The sequence below is a fragment of the Suillus fuscotomentosus genome (assembly GCF_016647785.1).
Source record: "Suillus fuscotomentosus strain FC203 chromosome Unknown F5891scaffold_10, whole genome shotgun sequence".
Taxonomy (NCBI): domain Eukaryota; kingdom Fungi; phylum Basidiomycota; class Agaricomycetes; order Boletales; family Suillaceae; genus Suillus; species Suillus fuscotomentosus.
In genome coordinates, this window is record NW_024539522.1 from 177,141 (window position 1) to 200,362 (window position 23,222).

Sequence of the window (23,222 nt, forward strand, 5' to 3'; positions counted from 1 at the left end):
CCCGAAAACAAGGTACGGAACGTTGGCATAACGTAAGAACGTGATGACAAGATTCGTCAGCTGCAGATTTACCTCTGCGCCCTTTGACTAACTTTCTGGCGCTCGCTGAGGTCAACGCGAACGGCAAGGACGATTCGTCCACACGAAAGTCGTCACTTAAACTCAACCTACAACTCAGGTTGTTTATTGCCTATATCTTTGCTTGTTCGAGTCCGGAATACTTGCCATCCGCGTTCATCTCACTCTCAAATCAAGTTTCATCAGTGCGTGCGCCGGGCGCCCTCCACCACACCGTACCAAATTCCACTTGCTCGTCACTTTCGCGGCCCTCGTCCTTCTCCGGTGATCAAGGGTGCGCTTTTGGCGCCCACGCCCTCTTCTGACCACTATCATGATCGCCCTCCGCCAAAACCGGCCTTCCCTGCGCCAAACTCGTCCTACGTCGACAACGCCGGACACGCTGTCACTAAATTATTCGACATCAATGTGTCCGGCCTCAAGCGCATCTCCCCCAGGTATGGAGGATTTTACTACTTGTATATATCAATGTCATCATCGCCAGCCATTTCAAAACACGAGTCTGTGCCTGTACCACTGCCACCATCATCCTCGCACTCCCGAACCGCAACAATGACTTAGACGTGTTGTCCTCGCTCTCACCTCGTCGTGATTGATGACGTTATCAGGGGTTCGAGTAATACCACAAGATCACCGTGCACCGGTCACCCATTCAGGCTGTGAGCAGTGTAATTTTTTTTCCAGCGAGAAGTACTGGCATTGTCTTTCGTCCATGGGGTTACCTTTTGACTCCTTGATGACGTCGACGGAATCACACTGGTCACCTGTCATCGCTTCTTGTACAACACACCATACCTCCTGACGTTCATATAATGTAATTCTGATGTAATCCGAACCCAGTCTAGCTGAATAATAATAAGCACTGTCAATGTCGATGCTGTGTTGTTTCCCTGTTACTTTAAAGACCCCTTGAGGTTGACAGCATGGCAGCAGCTCTTTGTGGTGGTTCACGTCGGTTGTGGAATAAAGGCTCTGATCTACCTCATTACGTTCAAATCGTATGACTTTGGTATAATCTGAAGTCCGTCGAAGGAACAATAACGATGATGACGATACCGTCTACTCAGGCTGACCTGATCCGCCATCTCTCTCAAACTTAGATACGCTAGTGTCCATTGGGGTATCAAGAGTTCCAAATATCCTACTGCGCGTTATTAATATTTGGGGCAAAACCTACCCGCGCCCCGTGGGAGTAGTCATACACCGAGTACCCTGGAAAACAACAATCGCGAACGTTCCAGATCAAACCCGTGAAAAGAAGACAGTACTCACATGATTTCAAAAACTCATCCCCTGTAGCACGCAACATTAACGTACAATCAACAGAATGAACCAAGTACCCAAACAACTTACCGATGATGGCAAATCCTTCCATGAATGCATCATCCATCCCAACGATTCCGCCGATGCAGTTTCTATGCTCGTTCAGGCAGCATGTATTATATAAAGACGCTTTGACCTACTTTGACCCGTCTGCCTCTTGTCCGAGATTGAAGTCTTGAAGGTCAAGGCCGAAGTCGTGCCCACCAAGTAATAATGAAATTGTGGGGCTGGAGTTGCATGGAAAGGAGAAGAAATTAGAGTCGTAATTTGCTGCGGGGCCCGCCCCGGGTATCTATGACTCGTCAGCAAGGTTGACGAGAGAAGCAAAGAGCGAGAGACTGACATTGGCGTAGATCGAGGATGCCACAGCCTGTGAGAGGTATATCAAAGTAGTACCCGTGTCAATTGCCTATGCAAGGTGAGTGAGGTGGAACTGAGTGAAGATGCGGCTGACGGGCTGAACCTTACCGCATGGAGGTCACCAGTTACGTTTTTCCCTTCCACAACAGCTCCATCGAATTGTACTGTCCAGTAGGTCTGTCGATGAGAACCAGTTAGAAGAGGGGCATAAAGGCGCAGGAGAAGCAACCTTGGAAATAACTGGGACCCATGTCAAAGGTCCCTCTGCCTTCGACACATCGAAACCTCCAAGAGTTATCTAAAATCATCTCGATTATGATCGTATCAACGCTAAAGCACAACGTACCGTCGACCCGTTCGCCTTTCCTCTTGTCAAATACACAGAGAAGAATGGTGCCGAGACCTTGTCCTGCATGATCAGGTTCTCAAAGAACGTTGGCTCCCCTGACGCCGCAATAGAGCTGAAACTAAGCCCGATGAGGCCGGAGATCGGATCGTCATTGAAGTCACTCGATACGTGGGTGACAGCACCAAAGTATTGCTTATCGATCTTCAGACTACCAACACCGATCGTATCATGCGCAAGGGTGCCTCCTACATTGCCGGATCCCTGCCATCCAGCAAGATCAGACCGGCATCGAGTTAGTGGGAGGGGAGACGCACGTAAGTCACATTGAATGAATTCCCGGTGTCTGTGTACGTCGAGCTCGCATTAGCTTCGTATTGTCGATTCACGCAATCGCCACATCCAACAGGAATCCAGAGGTCTGCAGAGCCCGTGTCTATGATCACTGAGAGCTGTTGTGGATGTGTCTCGTTCCCAAACCCAACTGGGCCGTAGTACTGGAGATCGATGTTTCCAGCTATCTCATCTGTCAGAGGGTCCGTCGCACTCTGAGCGGCGGCATTCATCGCAAAAAAGCTCTTGACCTGTTGTGATGTTGGCGTTGATTTGGACAACGCAAAGCCGGAGAGGTTGCTCGGTGTATCGGTGAGCGCTGCATCTGATAGTCCATCGAGCCTGGGGTCTGAAAGTGCATCTGGTAACACCACGAGGTTCTTGCCAGCTATAACATCTTGCACATTCCCGTATTTTAGTTTGATGGCTTTAAGCTCGGCCATCTGAGTATAAAATTTAGTCTTGCAGAAGATTGCAAACGATGGAAACTTACCGCGACCTGTTGATTGAAGATTGGAATGTCGATTTCAACTACGACGGTCGAGCTGTGCCAGTCCTAGGTGTAGCTGAACGTTCCAAAGGGATCACGCACGTACATCGAGGGTGCTATGTCATCTATGGGGAAGCCTGACGCGCCTACAGTCAGGAGTAGAAAGAAAAAAGGGAAGCGGGGAAGCATGGTAGCAGACATGGTAAAGGGTAGAGGGAAAATGACGGGAGTTGGAGGTTGAAGCAAGATTTTAAGCCAGACATGAGATTCCAATCTAGACTTGCGGCGCGCTTCGACACCTTGCGTCTTTTACCGTAACATAACAATTTGAGGACTTGCCAGCCCAGATCAAAATACTACTTTGAAAGGCAAAAATGACCCTGTGCATCTGACTGAAACCTAACATCGAGAAAATTACATTTACACGCACGTCACTGAATTTTGGATCAAATACGACAGACAATGTACTGTTGCTATTGGCCGTTAGCGGGATCTTTTATAAAACATTGATAATATCGACCCACTTTGCCTGCACAAGTCCATGTACACCTGCATGTGATGCGCGATATGTGCAGCCTCCTTTGAGTCGAACTGACAAGGAATTCGCATATATCACACAACTGGTGGAGGATGAATCGAGGCTTGATGAATCGAGGCTTGATGATATAGTCATTCCAGGGCATTGCGAATAGTCAGCAACATTTTGCATTCTCGCCAATACTCGTAGCATCTCTCACTCCGCCTCAAACCTGTCTTTGAACCTCGCTCGCAAACTATGGCTCTTACCAACAGAAAGCACCTTGCTGTGCATGCGTGCTATATGCGCATACATCACCTACAACCCTTCCGGAACGCGGAGTCAGCAATCAAATGCAAAGTGTGGCATGCACAACTCCACCAGGAACCCAAATTGCGATGAAACCTGCCTTGACCCAGTCCTCGAGGTTCCACACCGCCTAATTGCTGCCCGTAGTACTGGATATAAATGCTCCCTTGTACTCGTCCTTCAAAAGGTCTACTCCACTCTGGGTGGCAGCCCGCATGTTGACCCGTGAAGCTGATGTTGATGTTGATTCACACAGGAGGCTAGTCTCGGTCCTCTCGGATCTTACTTAGAGTTTTATTTGAACTTGTTGAGAATGGTAGCTGTTACCAAACAGACAACAACAAGGTTAACCGGATGTATGCCGAGTGGTGTGTGGCCTATTATTCCGAAATAGATTGGCTTTCTATAGGGATGCTCAATTCTAATTCTATGCTCTGACCTCGAGTGAATTAAACTGTGGTAAGGCTAATGAGCAACAAACACCAAGTGACAAGTGAGTGAAGTGTATTAAAACTATGCAAGGAATTAAACAAGTGTTTGGGTAAAAACCTGCAGAGTTTTTTGACCAAAACAAGCCTTGAACCTTCTTAAGAGCCATGGGAGAGAGCAAGCTGAGATACCCTGAATTCTAAAGGAGCAAGACAACACATCTAGCTTTAGCTTGGCCCCATAATTCAAGGAGGTGTGTGATTAGTGTTGCTGCAGCTCTGGCTTGTGACCAGCTTTAGCTGTGGGCAGAGCTGTAATTAGCCAAGCCATGTATCTAGCTATGTATTATGTAATACACGGCCTGGTCCAGTCAGTGAAGCCGTGTTTCCAGGCCATTAAGCCAGCTCAAACTTAGTTTAAAATTAGAATATATAAATAACTTTGTGTGCTAAATTAGAATACATGTATTAATAAATTCATACAAAAAAGTAATGATCTGTGCTGTGCGCTATCAATCAGATTCAATTCTACAATGACTACACTACATCTGAAATCACCTATCACATATCCAAACACACGATCGTGATGGACCCCCAAGACAATGTGAGTGACAGCTGATTTCTCTGTTAGTTTGAATGCTAAGTTGAATTAGAAATATTGCAGTCTTACACATGCCTTGCAGGACACAGGATGCCCACAGAGAGGCAAAAATGGAGAGATGGAGGGCAGGGCAGCCAGCAAGGGCTTCATGGAACAGGCGGATTAGTGGAGGCAGGGGGCAGCAGTGAATGTTCGTGGATGGCCAGTAGTGAAATGGTGGCACAGGGTTTTGAGGAGGTTGGGTTGGAGGGGGAAGGAGGAATGAGTTGCAGGTTGGCCTGGAAGCAAAAGTGAACATGTACATACTGAGAGTGGGAGGTACATTGAGATCACAGCTCAAAATTGTTAGTGATGTTCAAAGATGACATACCACTTGCTAGACATGAACATTGTGAATAAGGCACATGTCTGTGTCAGTTGTGCGATTGGAGTCATGGCAAATGAGTGAACCTGGTATGGGGTGCAGAAATTAGATGGTGATGGTACCTACAATATACATGGTCCACGCCCCACTGAACCAATTTCTTCACCAAATTGCAAAGTCCACCATGGTACAATGCCAACAATGCAATGAATGTGACGAAACAGTCCACTTTCGGAGACATTACACCCCCCAAGCCAAAGGAAAGATAAAACAGCTCAAAGACTAACTGCTTCTACACATACCTCCCTAGACTTTCCTTCAGCTGGCATCCCTGTTCTCACTGTAGAGACTCATGCGTCTCATGGTCTGATATGACAGTTTTCACTAGGGAGTACATAGCACGAACTTGTAGCGTCACTCTGTGTGCTACCCACAGCTATCCCTATATGAGGCGCAGCTTTCCCGCGCACACTTCCCGCGCTTCATGATGTATATGTGTGCGTGCTTTCCCGCGCTTGAGTGCCCTTATGGCACCAGCCATCCAGATGCATCCATCCACTGTCCTCCAAGTTCTCTAGTGCGTATATTTCTGTTTCTCTCATTTGCATATTGTTCCACCTTATTTTTATCATGGACCCTTACTTATATATATCTTTACATACCTTACTCGGAAGCGCTTCGGCTCCGCATGACAGCGCTTAGGTGCGCTATTTAAGCGCCAGAACTGAACTTCACTTGGGCACTCACTTACAAGTAACTACCCACTTACTACTTAGTAGAACATAGTTGAAATCTATTTGTCTATACTTTGCATCTCTCTTCTCTTGTCTTACATCATATCATCACTTAAGCTTACTCTTTCTCATTTCTGCATACACACGCGCACTTTCCTGTGCTTCGTGCAGCACGTGCACGCATTCCCACGCCTTTGTGCCTTGCGCGCACCTCGCATTGGCTGACCAGTAGTGCTTACCTCTAGATCTTTGCTGTACTCACTTCCCCTTTAGGGTCGAACACACTTGTCTCCTCAAGAATTCTCATGTTACAAGTTAGAAATGACCTAGGCCAGCACATTTGAGGGTGCATTTTGACCAGGATTGAATGCTGAACCTACACAAATGAATCAGATGCACTTCATTTCAGTTCAGGTGCAAGAGCCTATAAAACTGGGCACTTACAATGTGTTGCAAGCCTAATAATAGTAAGGGTGAGGAACACACCAAGGATGATATCCATCACCATGTCCTTCATCCTAGGAGGTAGGTGAAATGGTGCACGAAGGACTCTGCAATCCATGATCCATGTGCTGTACATCAGTGGGAAAGAGGTGGGACCCATGAAAACACACCAAGGACGATATCCATCACCATGAATGGTCCTCCTGGTCAGCTGGCAGTGAACAACATGAGGTCACTTACAGCTGGAATTTTGCCTGACAAATGGACCTTAGGTCAGACACATATGGTGAATGACATGAGGTCACTTACCTCTGGTATTCTGCCAAGGAAATCATTCTTTATATCGGCCATGATCACTAAAGATGAATCTTCAGAAGTATGTCCTTGGATACCAGATGGCCTAGATTGCCCAGAGTTTGAGCTGTAATTAATGTAAGGAGGACACAAAAAATATTTGAAGCAGAATGCTTCATTCCCAATGACACTGGCAGCTGTATCACTAGTGGTCTAGAATTTTCCTCTCACAAACGAGTGCAGACAGGCACAGATGAGCACAGATGGGCATGCACAAGTGCAGATGAGCACAAATGAGTACAGACAGGCACAAATGAGTGAAGATGGGCACGCACACATGCAGATGAGCACAAACAAGTGCAGATATGCATAGACGAGTGCAGATATGCACAGATGAGTGCAGATGGGCACAAACGAGTGAGGGCTCGCTAAGACCACATGAAGATAGTCAAGGAAGAGAGAACAGTTCACAATTGAAATCATAATATGATGCAAGAAACATTGCAAGATGCCAGGCAAACAGAAGTAAGAGCAGTGTAAAGAGGGAGTGAAACAAAATACACAACAATTGAGCAGGGAAAGCAAACATCACAAGTCGTAGGTAGTAGGAGCATCATCAATACCATCATACTCCTCCTCTGCAATAGCTCTGAGGAGAGTGTTGCATACATCACCTGTCATTCTGCTGCTGGAAATTGTCAAAAGATCATTAGTTTCCCCTCCTTTGCCCAACACCTCATACTCCATATCCTTTTGCGACACTGCCCAACCTTTCGTAAAGTTGAGTCTTTTTTTTTTCACGAGGAACTTTACCACCTGCAGGGCCTCCATCAGGACTAGGCTCATGTGATTATGTTTCTTCGTGTTGGTCTTGCTACCGAATGAAAATACTTGCTTGCACGGAACAGCAGAGGCCTGTATCAGGAGGTAGTCCATCACAATGCCATAAATTGTTGGAAATAAGTTCTCTGAGACCTGGTAAACATCTCATGGTCAATAATAAAGATTTGAATTGTAGAGATACTGGATGCTCACCATCCAGAATCCAAGTATATCTGTTCCCTTGATGCTGAGATTAGCCATGGTGTAGGCCTCAAATTCTTGTTTGACTGTTTGGGTGCCACTGTTGTTACATGGCAGGATGCCAATATCAGGAAGTCCATAAAGGCATGAGCGTAGCATGCGGGGTTGTTGTCGAGGTGCTATTTCATTAGCTGGAGGCTTGATAGACGATGAGTTGTTTGTGGCTCGCTTTCAATGCATCTGTGTGTGATAATATTAGTTCAAAGTTGCATTGTTGTTGGTTTGATAGACATACCAGCTTGATTATGTATTTCTGCACATCTTCAACCAGTTGTTCCTCTCAACAACTCTGAACCCATGACATTTGGATCACTGGATCAACAACTATAGATGCAATTGTGACTCATGAGCAACCAAATATTTTAAAAAAATGCTGGACTCACACATAGCGACTGCATAAACATTTGTGGTGCCCATCCTGTCGTCATACTTGTCAGCCCAAGTCAGCCCTATCTGAATAAGGGGGCTGCAGTGTGGGATGTGTTTGGCCAACAATTTCCACCACTCAATCAATGTTTTGAATGCCAGATATGCACCACTCAGCATGGGAGTGCATTCGCCCGACATGCATTGTTGGGCAGTGTGGGGTGCCTAATATGAAATGATAAGATGGAACATGAGTTTCAAAGATATTAAAACTAACCTCTAGGATTACTTCAAAATCCTGTAGGAACTACCACTTCATCGGGCTCAACTTGAACTTGCTGATAGAGTGCTGAGTGGGAGAACTGAAGAATAAATCTATTGCCTAGGCAACTATTAGTTCACAACAAATATTTCATATGCAATGCCTTACCTGGCGAAGGGTTTGTAATCAGTTGAGCATGATGTAAACTGAATCCCAACGAGTGACCTTGTCAAGCAGAAGTTTGACAGCAGGGAGGCATAGTGTCTCACCCAGGTCATTTTGGAACCAATTCTTCTCGTTACCTGTGATGATGGTGTCCTTGAACAAGTTATGTCGCTGGTCTGATGTGCAAACCATGCGCACAAGGTCCTTAGCTCTGCTGAGAGCTTTCTATGTCACTGCTTTGAGATAATCCGCCTTGATGATCGGGCGATCATGATTGCCAATTGCCCATTGTTCGTCCATGAATGAAAAGTTGGTGTTGTGGTAATCATCAATAATATGCTTCACACATATATTGATGATATGGGGGAAGCAAGGAATTCTGCAGTCAATATGGAAGCCCGGACACTCATGCTCAATTACTCAGCTAGAAGTACCATATATAGGCAGTACTTCCGTAGGACCCTGAATACCGCCAATGCGAATCAGAAATAATATTATGTACTACATGTGTTGAACAAATGTATAATGAAAAACTGTTGTCCCTACTGTGACACCAAGGTTACCAGTCAGAGCACGAGTGTCTGGGCTACTACAAGACAATAAATAAAATCACCATTCATCTACCGGTACATCTGTGTCACCATCTGAGACATCAGAAAAATAAGAGAACTCCCATACGACCAGACCATCGTGATCCAATCCGACAATGTCTTCATCAATACTACCTGCAGTGTCAGGCTCGTCGTCACGTATGAGATTATCTAGTTGATATAAATCCTTGTCACCTGCACAGACGTCAGCTTGTGTTTGACATAACTACGAGCGGTGTAGAGAATCATGCCTCTCATGGTGTGATATGGCAATTTCCACTAGGGAGTATACAGCACAAACTCGCAGCACCACTCTGTGCGCTACCTGCAGCTATCTCTATATGAGGCGCAGCTTTCCCGCGCAACGCGCGCCATTCCCGCGCTTCACGATGTATACGCGCGCGCGCGTTCCCGTGCTTGAGCGCCCTATAGTGCCAGCCATCCAGATGCATCCATCCACTGTCCTCCAAATTCTCTAGTGCGTATATTTCTGTTTCTCTCATTTGTATATTATTCCACCTTATTTTTATCATGGTTTCTCACTCATATATATCTTTACATACCTACTCGGTAGCACTTTGGCTCCGCATGACCACGCTTAGGCGCTGTAGATGAGGAATCTTGACTATACGTGAAAACACTTAAAACAAAAGGGGTGCTCAACAGCAAGACCGGGATATGAGACAACAACTCGACCCAAAGGACAACCACTGAGAGAAGTTCCTCGAAATAAAGTGGAGGGAAACTCTGTGAGCTAGGCGGGCGCTAATAGGCGCGAGAAGATAAGGCGCGCGAGATGCGCGCGTGAGCGGGAGGTCCGAGAATATGCGCGTGCGAAGCGAAGGCGCGCCTAAAGCGTTAGAGGCAAGATCTTACTGAGGAGTGAGTGCAAAGGTGGAGGATTGACAGGAGGATATGATCAGATAACAAGTGGGGAGGTGATCTATTCACTTTCCAGTACACAAAGATAAGGGAAAAGTAAGTACCAGAACCAAAGGAAACCCTTCTGTATTTAAGAATGGAGAAGGCGCGCTTCCGAGCGCGCTCCCGAACCGAGTAACCATATCAACTCTAATTATAACTAAGTTTAAATAAACTTTCCATAAGTAGCGCGGATGTCGGACCGAAGATTTTATTAGTTCAATGGATAAGATAGAAATAACGCACCAGCGAATCAGTAAGGACATGGGACGGATGGACGGACGATAGCGCGAAGACCTATGAGGAGGCGCGCGAAGCGCGCATAGCGTGTGCGTAGGTAAGGCGCGCCTAAGTGCGCGCGAGTTCGGATAAGGCGCGCGCGAGTTCGGATAAGGTGCGCGCGAGTTCGGATAAGGTGCGCACGAGTTCGGATAAGGCGCGCGCGAGTCCGCGCGAGACTGGTCCTTAGGAGTAGAGCTGTAACATATAGGAATGTATGGTTAAAGGCCGGATATTTCGTCATTGAGACGCGCGAGTCTCTACAGCGCGCTATATAAGCGCCAGCAGTACATAGTACTACTCACTTTCCAACTTTTCCTACCACTTCACCTCTCACTTTACCTAGTACTTACTACCTAGAAAGTCGCAGTAGAACTCTATTCCTTTACATCTCGCACTCACATCTCTTATCTTGCATTATATCATCACTTAAGCTTAGTCTCTATCATTTCCGCATACACGCGCGCGCTTTCCCGCGCTTCGCGCTAATACGCGCGCGTGTTCCCGCGCCTTGCGCGCACCTGCGCTTTCTCACGCTGCGCTTCAGTGCATACCTCTAGATCTTTGCTGCACTCACTTCCCCTTTAGGGTCGAACGCACTTGTCTCCTCAAGTAACGCAGACTAGGCAACACTCGACCTACAACATTTTTATAGATACAGCTAGGAGCCTCTTTTGTTCCTCTCTGTATCGTTGTTTATACAGCGGATAACATACCGAGTCCGAGTCCACCACCCACCCCACCCATATAGTAGGTACCATTGTTCTCCTCGCGATAAGGCAAGTCCTGGTGGTTCTCTAAAAGCGGGAGATCTTCTTCAACATCTTCAATAGCGGATGGTATCTCCTCGTTGCCTTGCAGCATATCAAGTAAAAGTAGGTATACATCCCAAGCTGACTGCCTTGTGACTGATGGGCACCCCAGTTCCTCATAGCAACACTGTATAAGCTTCCCAAATGATTGTGGCACGAGGTTGAAGATGATGTGAGAAGGATCGATGTAGAGATTTCATACGTGATCTAATGCCTCACGTTCAACAGTGATCTGTGAAAAACAAGGTAAGAACAAATGAAATGAGCACATACGGTGCTCCTTACTTTAAAGTCCAAGGCACCGAAGTCCTCAGGTGACTGATAGACGATGTTCGGCATACCGTGTGGCAGAATCTTGTTCCGGTCTCGCCTCTTTTGGGTGTTATTCACTCGGTCCTGGTATGCGTCCAATTCTCGCTGCAACCAAGGTATAAAGACCCATCAAAAGACCATCCTAAATTGATCCCGCAAGCTATGATCAGACTCGAAGTGAGATGAATGAACGAAGATACATACATTTGTAGAGTATTATTACTATCATACCAACCTGACATGACTCCATGGTCCAGTAGTGACTCGAATCCTGGCATGAATCGGTGTTGCATTTGTGACCATGTTATCTCAGGCATTACATTCTTCTTGTTTTGCATCCAGCGATGCTGCAAAGTACCCTGCAGTGCAGGATCATGCCACTGGCGGAGCATTGTATGTGCGTTAGCAATGCCGAAATTTTCTGACCCAGGGTCACTCTGGGTGACCATGGGCATATCTAGTAGTAGGTAGATTACAATGTCAGTGGAGAATCAAACCAGAAACAAAAACTTACGCCCAAGCATATCAAGTGTGTCAAGGTAATAGCTGAGGATCAGCTGTGGGTTCCAGTTTGAGTGCCAAACCCTCATCCACATAATCCTACCTGAGAAAGGCTCGATTCCAGTATGAAGGCCGAGGCCGTACCTAAGCCACTTATCATGTTGATCAACTGTGAATATATCGTTAACTCCTGCTGCCCAAAATCGCCTCCTTCGAAGGCGATTGGCCTTGCACTGGAGGACAAGTTCTGGCTCGTATATGGCAAAGTAAGACGTCACCACACTCCTGCATTGCAAACAGATGCTACAGTTAACAATTAAGATATGATATTGATGAAAATACTACATTACCTGGCCACACTCATGTTCTGTTCATGAAATAACAGGCTCACCATTTCACGTGCTCCAGCATTTGGATAAGTCTGACGCAGATCGGTCATCGCCTCACAGATAGTCTCAACAGTATGCATTTGCTGGCGTGTTCTTCGCAGGCCCATACCCTCGTGAATTTTGAGAAATTTAGTGAGCCTAAGCATGGTGTCAGAACGTAAATACATCGAAGGGACAAGTGAAAACAAAACTCACCCGAGACCGTAGTGTGATGTGTCGAAGTGTTCTGCAATTCTGTGACAATCTGCTTGTCCATCTGACGTGCCTTCCAAAGGCAAAGGATGTGCGGTTGGATTATATCCAAAGGTGCTAATTGTATGTGAGTTAGCAGGGCTGGTTGAGAGAAACAGAACAGAACAAGATGTACATGTAGGTTTCCATTGATTGGGCATAGAGGCACTGGGGATGTGAGATGTTAGTGACGAGGGTATTTAAGCTGAGTAGTACGTACCTCCAATGTCCCTCCAATCCCCGTGTAGGATACATGAGGCTGGCTCTCGGCTGGTTCTCCCGAGTCGGATACACGTATCAAGCAATCACTTGCCTGCAAAATGCACTTGAGCCATGAGGCAATTCATGGAATAGGAATGAAATAATACATACCTAGCGAGTTTGGTAGTTAGTTTGAGCGTGTGATGACTACCTTTGGACTGAATTGACTAACTTGTATTGGAGGCCCAGGAGTCACACAAAGCACTTTAGCGAGTTTGGTCGTTAGTTCAAGCTTGTGACAACTACCTTTAGACTAAATTGACTAACTCATATTGGAGGCTCTATCGGATGCTTGGGAGCTCTCCGCCCTAATTCCCTTCGGGCCGTCATAGATAACTCGGATCGAGTCGGTTTAACCTGCCACTCCCAAGCTTGTCCAAACACATTCCAAACACATTCACTCTACTTGATTGTCTGCTCTGGTAAGTCCCTACAATTCCTCACAATTCCTTACTGTGCTAATAGCCTGATAAAACACCTGCAGCTCCTGCAGCTCCTCCTGCCCATGAGCCATGTGTCTCCATGTCCACTTCCAAAAATTCACTGGCGCTCAATGTTCCCGGTCTTTAGGATTAGTACATTCTCTCAACATACTTAGCTATTTGAATTCTATTGACTTGTGATTTTTCTCGTATTTAAGCTATGCCGTGGCTCTGTACTACTATGACTATTCACAGTCCCTCTCATGGCCAACCCTGACAATGTTATTTGTCAGTTCACTGAAGATGCCTTCGCTGCCGAAGATAGGATCTGTGAGCGGCCCTCTTGTCAGGCCCAGATTAACAAAGGCGAGCCCTGTTACTATGTGCATACAATTGAACCTGGCAAAGCAGGGCATTATGTATGTGCAGCCTGCTATGCACGTTATCAGACAAAGTCTGTGACTTCAACAAAGAGACCGACAGGTGAGTAATCATAGGTTTTATCATAACAATGCCATCTAAATACTTGCAGTACCACGGTATCCGTCATCTACTACATGGTCTAATACAGCTGGTGATCGCCAGCCCAATGCCCAAATGATTCGGCAGTCCGTGAACGCTGCTCAAAGAAAGTGTAAGTTGTATCAATCTTTGTATGGTGCAAATTGAGCTAACGATACCACAATAGCAAGCATTGATCCCCCTCCTGTAGTGGCCGTTCCTGACTGGACAAATGCCATCATGGGTCCACCACCTGTCCCTTGCCGCCGTGCAATCACTGGTCCAGATGTAGCCATCCCTATGTCTTGGCAGGGATCAGCCGCACCACCGATACCATCAAAGCTCACTGGTGTGGTCAGATATTCATCACACCATGGATTATATGCCGGAGAACGTCTTAGATGGGCCAAAGCTGCCTATGCTACCCCTGGTGCTGTACTAGCAGCAGAAACCATTTCGCTCGAAATTTCGGCTGTCCATGAAGCAGGGGGGCGTAAGAAATCCAGAGGCCTACCAATTGGAGTACGGTCTTCCCTACTATACTCTTATGAGAGTGCACTGATTGTATTTATTTAGAATATTTGTGAAGGCAAGAAAGACATTGATGCACGCATTGATGCTCCAGGTCTCATCAGCCTCGCTTTGGAGACAGTGCTCCCTAAGCTATGTGCTTTTGGTGGCATGTTTTCATGGCATGACAAAGAATTCATTGTGCAAGACTCAGGATGGGTAGATTTATCGACACATCAGCCGTCAGTTCCGTACTTCTACTCACAGTGCCTGCAGCCAGGCTGCAAAGGTCCCAAAGGTGCCATCAAGGGCCCTACATTCAAGATGAAGCAATTCACACTCATGGTAGTCGTCCCAGAGCGTCAATGGACTGAGTTTGAAGATTGGCAAGAAGATAATGAGACAGTACGCTTCTTATCTATTGTACACTTGTGCTCTGTACTAACTAGACTTAATAGTTCTATAGGCTATCATCAGCCCCAAGGCCAGTCGCGCACCCGCACCGCCCAAGAAGGCCTTCCAATCATTCGATAACACATTCGCTTCATCCAACTCACGAAACACAGCTGCAAGTGTCACATTCCCTTCATCCAATTCAGTACAAAGCACATCTGCTGGTGGTGCAGCCCCATCATACTCGGCACAACACACATCTGCCAGTGCGTCTGCCAGTGGCACAGCCCCTAGTTCCAATATCTCCATCAAACGAACGCACAAACGTGCAAGCAGTTCTGGCATGATTTCGCCCCCTCGCAAGCTGCGGGTATCTCTTGCACTGTCTCCTGATCGCAATGACCTCAGGGAGGCCCTTAAAATAGGTGGAGGCACTGACTTAAATGTTAAACAAAGTATGTTGTAATTCATTTAATCTATTCAGCACACTCACTGTTTGGTGTCAGTTTCCAAATTTCAGAATGAAAATATACATTTTTACTCAATCCCTACCCGACCCCTCCGTGAGCTTCTAAAGTGTACCTGCTATCATTCATTCTCGGTGGATAATACTGACACATCAATCGGCTATGTGACGATTGACCCATCCATCGAAGGATGCATTGGAATAGGCGGATTCAAAATGGCACACGAAGGCTGGTTGACACTAATGGCGCCCTCTAGCTCAGGTCTGGGGTCACAGGTGAGTCACAACGTTGTTGTGAAACACCCATTTCACAGAATATACCCCCAAGGTATACCTACCTCTAGCACCGATTACAGGATCAGACGCTTTGCACTAGCCGACGAGCTGCCTAAGTTATTCAGAGAGGCGAACGTTCTATACTGGGCAAAAGCGTTGTTAGGTCTCGTCTACAATTTCATCAACCGCGCCATTGCAGGCATACCTGATCCTCCACCATTCAATATTCCACGTGTGCGGTTTGTTGAAGTGGGCCTCGCACTATCTTACTCTCAAGGTAGCAGCAAATCTACCATAAAGACTGGGGTGCTGCATGCAGGTTTCCTTCTTGAAGAGGTCATTGATGGTGATTTTACCAAGTTCATTCATAATATGGATCCGGACCCGTTACTTGACCCAGACCAGGATGGATATGACTTTGCGCAGTTCTTGGCATTCACACAACACGTCCAGTACACGAAGACGGGTGGGCTGGTCTTTATATCTGACTATCAAGGTATGTGCGCCAAGTATCCTATATTCTCAATGTCATTAATATTGGGATTGAACAGGCAGCACAGAGCTACTGACTGATCCCCAAATCATGACGCACTCATCTGTCAGCGAAGGCCAGGATATATTCGGGGAGGGCAATATCGAAAAGGCCGTCAGTGAGTTTGAGAAGCACCATGTTTGTAATGAGTTCTGCAGATGGCCAGGATTTGGACTTGAGGCGCTTGGGGCAGAAGTGGCTTAGATCGGATTCTGTTTTGTTTTTGGCTTGTGTTTTTTGGCTGTGCTACATCTGGTGGAAATTTGTGCACCTTGTATGCGGGCTAGATCTCAAAGAGGTCCTGATGCTTGAATGGCAGCTCACCCCATGTGACGAGGACTTCAATCTGCTGCTGGTTCAACTGGATGTAACAAGTCTCATTCGGCTTTGCCTCCTCTACTGCATACATTCAAAGCCAAGATCCGATGTCGTGTACCTCTGCATACCTCAGGACCATTGCAAAGACTGAACACCCCTCTCTACATCGCTAAACCTTTTTCCCGGCCACGCCTTTCAATATATCTGTTGGTGCTGATGGTAGGGGTGGGGGTTATTGGAGGAGGGATCAAAGTCCGGACGCGAGACGTCTGAAATGTCAGAGTGAGACCTTGTGAGCGCAGTCAACTGACATCATTGACGTCAGTCATCAACCCGATAATATTATCTGTCAAACTCCTACACTACGTAAAATTTCCTATCACTATGCTAACTACGTACCGTTCATTTGAGCATCTCAGTCCTTCTAAATGAGACTGAGATGTAAGCTTATGTTCCCCCTTTGTTATCACACAAGAGCTAAACATACCCATAGATATATTCTCTTCCTAGCTCATCTCCCGTGTGCCCGCTCGCCTCTGATCACTAGAGGGGTGGGGGTGGGTATACGTCGATATCTGGTGGTGGAGGCATTTACTCGTCCATGACGAAGGTCGAAGGTAAAGTCAAAGATTTAGTAGACTTGTCTGGTTTTTGCAGGCCCCACAGTCACATGATGAAAAACGTGGCACTTTTTCCTTGAGTGACGTCACCACTCAAGGAAAAAGTGCCATGTTGTATGATGTACAAATTTGGTAAGCAAGCAGATGTTAGTTCGATAAGAACTGCTTCGTCGATGTCATCAAATAGGTATGCAGTAGTCAATATGGACAAATACAAAAGTGCGGTGCTCGAGGTCCGATTTCCATAGACAGTAATCCTACGTGAGAAAGTGAGCATGAGTGTCCGGGCTTCCATAGGTCAATGGGGTCAACATCAATTTCATGACACTCCAGCTTTTGAAAAAGCTCTTGCATGGAAACCTGATTGTTGGCAGCATTGTCCAAGGTAAAATGACCAGTCTAAACAGAGTCAGAGTGTGTTACATGGTAAAATTAAACACTGACCTTTTTGATCACAGCAGCACAATCAAGAAGGTGTAAGATGACTGTTGCTAGCAAGTCACCTGTGTGACTGCCTGAAACATAATGGAAGCCTATTAATGCAGCCCTCAAAATGAGTACTGAACTCTGCTTGGCCTTAGCAATCCAGTGGGCAGTAATGGCCATGAATGGGCAAAGGTTAGAATCTGACCAGAGGTTAGATGTGAACGAGACCTTTCTCTGGGCAGCCTAAATGATATAAGATATTTTGTAAGGCCCTTCACAACTATAGGCTTACCATGAGGTCCTTCTTCAAAGCATTGAAGTATTCATAGAAGTGTCGATGACTAACTCACGAACTTTGGTATGGTGATATATATTGGTCTTGTTCACCGATGACTGCAGAAGATGGATCAAATAACGAAATTCCAGACATTCAATAATATTTATTGCCTGAAGACAGTTAATAAACATAGTGTGTAGAAAGTGTACATTGACTCACCTGATTGTCGGCAACAATGAATTTTATGATTTGGTTATGCATTTTGTCCAGATTAAATGTAGGCAATATATTGTCTGGAGCTGACAGGCTATTTCTGGGGAGTGAGCCAGGACTAGGGGGAGTAACAAGTGAGTCTAATGTGTAAGCTGGATCCTTCAGCCTTTGACATATGGTCGCGACTGTCCAGCCTTCATCCAAAAATGTCTTCAAACATGATGACTTATGGAGGACATGCTAGTGCTGATGCTCTGCCTCCTCCAAGTAAATGTCAATATGGTCAGTGAAGGTGTGTGCACGATAAGCTGAAGTGCCTATGCTAAGAAGGTATGACATAATGTGGTGAGTATCGTCAAGATTATGGATTGCTCTGGTGAAGGATGTTAGAGAGAATGATAACACTAAACATGATACTCACTCACAGGCTTTGCAGATATTTGAAAGAGTGATAGGGTCCTGTCTGAAGAAGAAATGAATATCGGCAGAGGATTTTGGCACTTTTGCTCAGCCACTAGTGGCCAGAGGGTCAGTGGTAGTGGTATTCATTTCAGTCTGCAATGGACTATGGCCTGCAGTAGGCCTAACTGCAGGTGTAGGCAAGTTGACAATTTTGTCCCCATCATCCCCAGAGACATTCTCAAGGTGGAAGGATTCCCCTTCATCTGCATCATTGTCTTGAAATTGAGCAGGAAGGTGACAATGTCTTTGAAGGTTATGAAGGATATTCACATTCGCTGCAGCAGCAGTTGGACCAGGACTGGCAGTGGGAGTAACAGAGACAGTGACAGGAGCGGGAGAGATGGGAGCAGTAATAACAGAAGTGGGAGGAATGGGAATAACAGTGGAAATAATGACAGCAGCTCTGGCAGTAGCCTAGGTGTTCTTCTGTTGAGGGGGCATGTTAATGGTGGTGGTAGTGGAGATGATCCAACAGCAGAATTATTGGCATACATATATAATGGCATCTGGGGAAATCCCAGAACATGTCGATATGCAGTAATCCTGAGACCCTGATGGAAAAGCCTCAAGGGCAATTGTCATGAGGCAGACTCTGCAACTCATGCATGCTTCAGGCAGGTCAAATCTATTCAGCAGTCAGTGGGGGGTGAAATTTTTTTGCACAATTGTGCATACCTAGAGAGAATCAACTCCAACTTGAAACTCCAGACTCCAGAGGGCCCAAAGGCTTAAAGTCAAGCACATCTTCACCCTCAGGTGTAGTTGAATGATCTATGGCATCAAAGCTAGATCTCCATCAATAAGCACTTCCTAAGTCATGTCATTATGTTGTATGGCTGAATTACCGATTATGATGGTTCTGGAAGTCACAATGAGTCCCTTGCAAGCTGCAAAGGTCATTTCAAGGCTATAGCCTGCAGCCTGCAGGGGATGTTGAAAGATAAGAGGTGCTGCGTAGAAGTGGAAGAAATTTGCAAATATCAATATCATGATCTAGCTTTTTTCCAGCGTGGAGTTGAAGTGGGTGCATGATGCAACAGGGAGTCATTTTGTGGATGCAAATTTAAAATCACATTAGTTCATAAGTACTAAGATAAATGAACTACTCACACACAAGTTGATCTGTGAAGTGGCAGGCATGGAGGCACTGCCTCAATTACACAGGGTTTATTGAAGAATGGAGGGGAAGGGGAATGTGTGATAGGTACACCAGGCTGGTTTATATCCAGCAAGCATGCAGCTGGTGCGGGTAGTGTAGAATGAAGTGTACAAAGCAATGAATGAAGGTGATTGTAGTTGGGATCCTCTGAAAATGCGAGAGAGCGCGTGTAAATGAGTATTGTTGCAAATTCGACAGGAATTCCATAGCATAGATCTTCAATAGTAGTGTTCACTTTGCACTTGAGTATGGAAGAACTGGAAAGTTTCTCTTGGTCACTGGTTAACCAAGGAAGGGAGCCCTGAAAGAAGTATATCAACATGTATGTAGGTGACTTGAGGTCATCACAACGACCTGGTTCAAATCCCAAGTGATTGTTGATTGATTCAAATGTAGGAGTGCCAGTGAGACATTGACCTTGGTGAAACAGTATATGGACACTAGTTGACATATTCCAGAATTCCTTTGTGATACTAAAATCAATAATGAAGGTGGTGTGCCTTGTATTGCCAAGACCCAGAACAATGTTCTGTGGTTTGATTTCACCATGAATATAATTGTGCGAGTGAACATATTTGAGACATGAAAGCTGGGGAAAGGGGTCAGTACATGCAACCTACACAGTAGCACACACTGACTGACCAGCTGATCTCCTAGATTTATGACAGTCTCAAGGCTGAATTTTTGGCTGTGAGAAAGGAAGAGACTGTGCAGGGATGGCCCAAGGAGATCAAGAATGAGAGCATGATATGTTGACTCCCTACCGAACCAGAGGGCACAAGGAATACCAATGCCACCTTCAAGGTGTTTCAAAATGTTGTATTCATGCTGGACAGATGATGAATGGGTGATGGTTTCAAGTTTGACGGCAACTGCATCATTCTTTATGATGTTCCGTGCGCGATACATGACAACTAATGGGGTCCAAATGTCGAATTCAACATATAGTCAGTAATCGTGATATGTAAATAACATACCATATGAGCCGGTGTAGAGACTCATGTGTCTCATGGTCTGATATGACAGTTTTCACTAGGGAGTACATAGCACGAACTTGTAGCATCACTCTGTGCGCTACCCACAGCTATCCCTATATGAGGTGCAGCTTTCCCGTGCAACGCGCGCCATGTGCGCACCATTCCCGCACTTCGCAATGTATATGCGCTCACGCTTTCCCGCACTTGAGCACCCTATGACGCCAGCCATCCAGATGCATCCATCCACTGTCCTCCAAGTTCTCTAGTGTGTATATTTCTGTTTCTCTCATTTGCATATTGTTCCACCTTATTTTTATCATGGACCCTTACTTATATATATCTCTACATACCTACTCAGTAGTGCTTTGGCTCTGCATGACAGCGCTTAGGCGCACTATATAAGCGCCAGCAGTACATACTAGGAAGGGGGGAACTTCACTTTTACCTTACTTCACCTCTAACTTTACCTATGACTTACTACCTAGAAAGTAGCAGTAGAAATCAATTCCTTTACATCTGGCACTCCCACATCTCTGATCTTGCATCTAATCATCACTTAAGCTTACTCTTTCTCACTTCCGCATACACACGCACACTTTCCCATGCTTCGTGCAGCACACACATGCATTCACACGCCTTTGTGCCTTGCATGCACCTGCGTGCTTTCTCATGCTTCACATTGGCCAACCAGTAGTGCCTTCAGCGCATATCACTAGATCCTTACTGCACTCGCTTCCCCTTGAGGGTCGAACACACTTGTCGTCTCAAGAATAGCAGACTAGGCAATGCGCGACCTACAACATTTATAGATACAGCCAGGAGCCTTGTTCGCGCCTCGCAGTATTGTTGTTTCTACACCGGATCCCAAAATGTCTCCTAGCCTGAATCTTCCATCAACTCAAATGGGAACCTTATCCATAGTGTATACAATAGCCCACGAGTAGAGAAATCAAGGGAATCCGACCAACAACACTGGAGTCTGGAGGCAACAAAAAAAGCTATCCTTCTATGCAACTGCCATGTGGCTTGAGCTGGTTTGAGCTGGCTTAAAGCAGTTCAAGCCGTGGTTCATAAATTTTTGGCTTAAGGAAGTTGTAGCTGGTTCACATGGCTAATAAATTGAATCAAGTCAGTGACTGGTGGTTTAGCTAATGGGTATTGCCTAACTTCTTGCAAACCGGTAAATACCGAGCCGGAGCCAGCTGTAGCCAAGCCATAGCACTACTAATTACTATACATGACACACAATATTCAGGTCACATTAATCTAGAGTCCCTGTGGTCTGTCTCCACAATACTACCTACTATATGTGTCACACAAAACTTGGGTCATGATAATCTAGAGTCCATTTGGTCTGTCTCCACAATACTACCTATCCATATGCATCATACAATGCCCTAACCACACAACAATTCAAAGTTGCTGTGGTCTGTGGCCACAATTATTGGTAAGCATATCATTGCTGATCCCTATATAAGGCTAACCTCTGCATTTGTAGGTTTTTTTTCTCCCTCATCACATTGTGTACAATAACCCTAGTGATAGCTTAGTTTAATTCACAAGTACATAGCTGTTTCATTAAGTCCAACAATAGTTGTTAATAATCAAGCATTAGATCATGTCCAAATGCCCTGTGCCAACTGAGCCAGAGCAGAACACCAAACACGTTAGATTCAAGGGTATGTGACTCTTGGATATTTCAGGCATTATTTTCATTCATACCTTTGGGGTGCCAGCACCATTGCCCTTGCAGGATCCCACCACTTGGGAGATTCTAGACCAGTTTCTAATGACAGATCTGACTTATGGTCAGATGGAAGAAGATTTTTATGCATACCTTGGCAATTGTCACTGCCTTCTCAATTGGATGGAAGCCAGACTCACATTGTTCTCTGGCGATGGTAATGACAAAATTTCATTAGCCAATCTCCTTGCCATGAAGCATAAGCATGTCTCAGCCACACCAACTGGATCAATTAACTCTCAATTAAGTTCAGCATCTGGATTATGCACTCGTCAGCATCATTCTTACACAGTAAGCTGTCAGTTTACAAGTTAGAATTGACCCTAATTAACTCTAGCATAAGAATCCATATATCGACATTGAAGCAGAACAGGGCAACAACAACAACAACAACAATGAAGAAGATGACCAGGAGGAGGAGGATATTGAGATTGATGATGGCCCCCTCAGATGCACCAAGGTTACGCTCCTACCAGGACTGAAGCATGAGCTCTCTGATGCGATTGATAGGATTGAGCAGAATGTGCACAGTGGGAGTAATAGTATAGTTCATTGACTGTCACTGTTACGACAACAGTACGTCATCGTGTGCGAACTGGGATGAATCTAACAGCGACAATCACGATGGTGATACCTTGTGCTGAGAGTCCAAGGTCGGCTCTTACAAACAAGCAAGAGTTGTGTACGCTTAGCGGTGTAGGGATTCATTTCTGGCTGGGATTGTAGAGACTGTTTTTACCTTACCTTATGTTGGCACTTTGTAGCTTACATAAGCAAGTTATCTTTTCACCAGTTACCAGTATGAGTCTGAGTGCTCAGAAGTTTTTATGATATTTCCTCTACTCTGAGCCTTGAGCCTGGTCCAGAAACCCTTTAGGGTCGAATAGCAGCTAGGTTCTGCAAGACCCAACATTGTTCAGACTCACCATCTGAATTGTTGTACCTTCAGCGGTTGCTAGTGATGGTGGCAGTTACAGACAGAAGGGGTCTCGAGTCCTTCTGAAGGTGCAGGTCGGACATCGAGCAGGTAGCTTTAGCAAGACAAGTGGTTCAAGGTAAAAGATGACAACCACTTGGCTAAACATAACTCTGATGAGCTTTTGAGTAAACCAACCATGAGCATATATCAAGGT

The 23,222-nt window shown here is 45.7% G+C and overlaps 6 protein-coding genes across 6 annotated transcripts; 2 read left to right on the forward strand and 4 right to left on the reverse strand.

Moving 5' to 3' along the window:
• Positions 1–995: 995 nt before the first annotated feature.
• F5891DRAFT_34106 (acid protease) lies at positions 996–3,068 on the reverse strand. The gene is made up of 10 exons (XM_041371426.1): positions 2,934–3,068; positions 2,425–2,883; positions 2,108–2,371; positions 1,991–2,059; positions 1,870–1,938; positions 1,745–1,810; positions 1,542–1,693; positions 1,432–1,493; positions 1,351–1,371; positions 996–1,290 (listed from the first exon to the last, which is right to left on the reverse strand). Exons 2-10 carry the CDS (start codon positions 2,881–2,883, stop codon positions 1,220–1,222), a joined length of 1,233 nt encoding a protein of 410 aa, XP_041229760.1. The 5' UTR covers positions 2,934–3,068; the 3' UTR covers positions 996–1,219.
• Positions 3,069–6,209: 3,141 nt separating this feature from the next.
• On the reverse strand, positions 6,210–6,892 carry F5891DRAFT_977073 (uncharacterized protein; the record flags this gene model as incomplete). Its single annotated transcript, XM_041376668.1, has 5 exons — positions 6,210–6,259; positions 6,328–6,434; positions 6,568–6,581; positions 6,637–6,818; positions 6,853–6,892. 5 exons carry the CDS (start codon positions 6,890–6,892, stop codon positions 6,210–6,212), a joined length of 393 nt encoding a protein of 130 aa, XP_041229761.1.
• A 2,214-nt stretch (positions 6,893–9,106) lies between these two features.
• Positions 9,107–13,307, reverse strand: F5891DRAFT_1184371 (uncharacterized protein; the record flags this gene model as incomplete). Its single annotated transcript, XM_041366433.1, has 11 exons — positions 9,107–9,282; positions 11,004–11,226; positions 11,302–11,331; positions 11,385–11,516; positions 11,732–11,868; positions 11,926–12,197; positions 12,263–12,439; positions 12,497–12,610; positions 12,669–12,700; positions 12,753–12,845; positions 13,248–13,307. 11 exons carry the CDS (start codon positions 13,305–13,307, stop codon positions 9,107–9,109), a joined length of 1,446 nt encoding a protein of 481 aa, XP_041229762.1.
• A 2,168-nt stretch (positions 13,308–15,475) lies between these two features.
• Positions 15,476–16,079, forward strand: F5891DRAFT_916344 (uncharacterized protein; the record flags this gene model as incomplete). Its single annotated transcript, XM_041373714.1, has 2 exons — positions 15,476–15,861; positions 15,917–16,079. Coding segments are annotated over 2 exons (549 nt in total), but the record flags the coding sequence as incomplete, so codon positions are not given.
• Positions 16,080–19,315: 3,236 nt separating this feature from the next.
• Positions 19,316–20,277, reverse strand: F5891DRAFT_945607 (putative serine/threonine-protein kinase vrk; the record flags this gene model as incomplete). Its single annotated transcript, XM_041374623.1, has 2 exons — positions 19,316–19,957; positions 20,011–20,277. 2 exons carry the CDS (start codon positions 20,275–20,277, stop codon positions 19,316–19,318), a joined length of 909 nt encoding a protein of 302 aa, XP_041229764.1.
• A 1,686-nt stretch (positions 20,278–21,963) lies between these two features.
• Positions 21,964–22,645, forward strand: F5891DRAFT_977077 (uncharacterized protein; the record flags this gene model as incomplete). The annotated part of the gene is made up of 3 exons (XM_041376669.1): positions 21,964–22,024; positions 22,049–22,380; positions 22,427–22,645. 3 exons carry the CDS (start codon positions 21,964–21,966, stop codon positions 22,643–22,645), a joined length of 612 nt encoding a protein of 203 aa, XP_041229765.1.
• Between the last annotated feature and the right edge of the window lie 577 nt (positions 22,646–23,222).

Bases quoted from the DNA above. Each gene is read 5' to 3' on its own strand.
- F5891DRAFT_34106 (XM_041371426.1), bottom strand. From the start codon at position 2,883: ATGGCCGAGCTTAAAGCCATCAAACTAAAATACGGGAATGTGCAAGAT. The intron at 1,939-1,990 runs GTTGCTTCTCCT...TCTCATCGACAG, and splicing joins GGGTCCCAGTTATTTCCAAG to ACCTACTGGACAGTACAATT. The intron at 1,811-1,869 runs GTAAGGTTCAGC...CACCTTGCATAG, and splicing joins TAACTGGTGACCTCCATGCG to GCAATTGACACGGGTACTAC.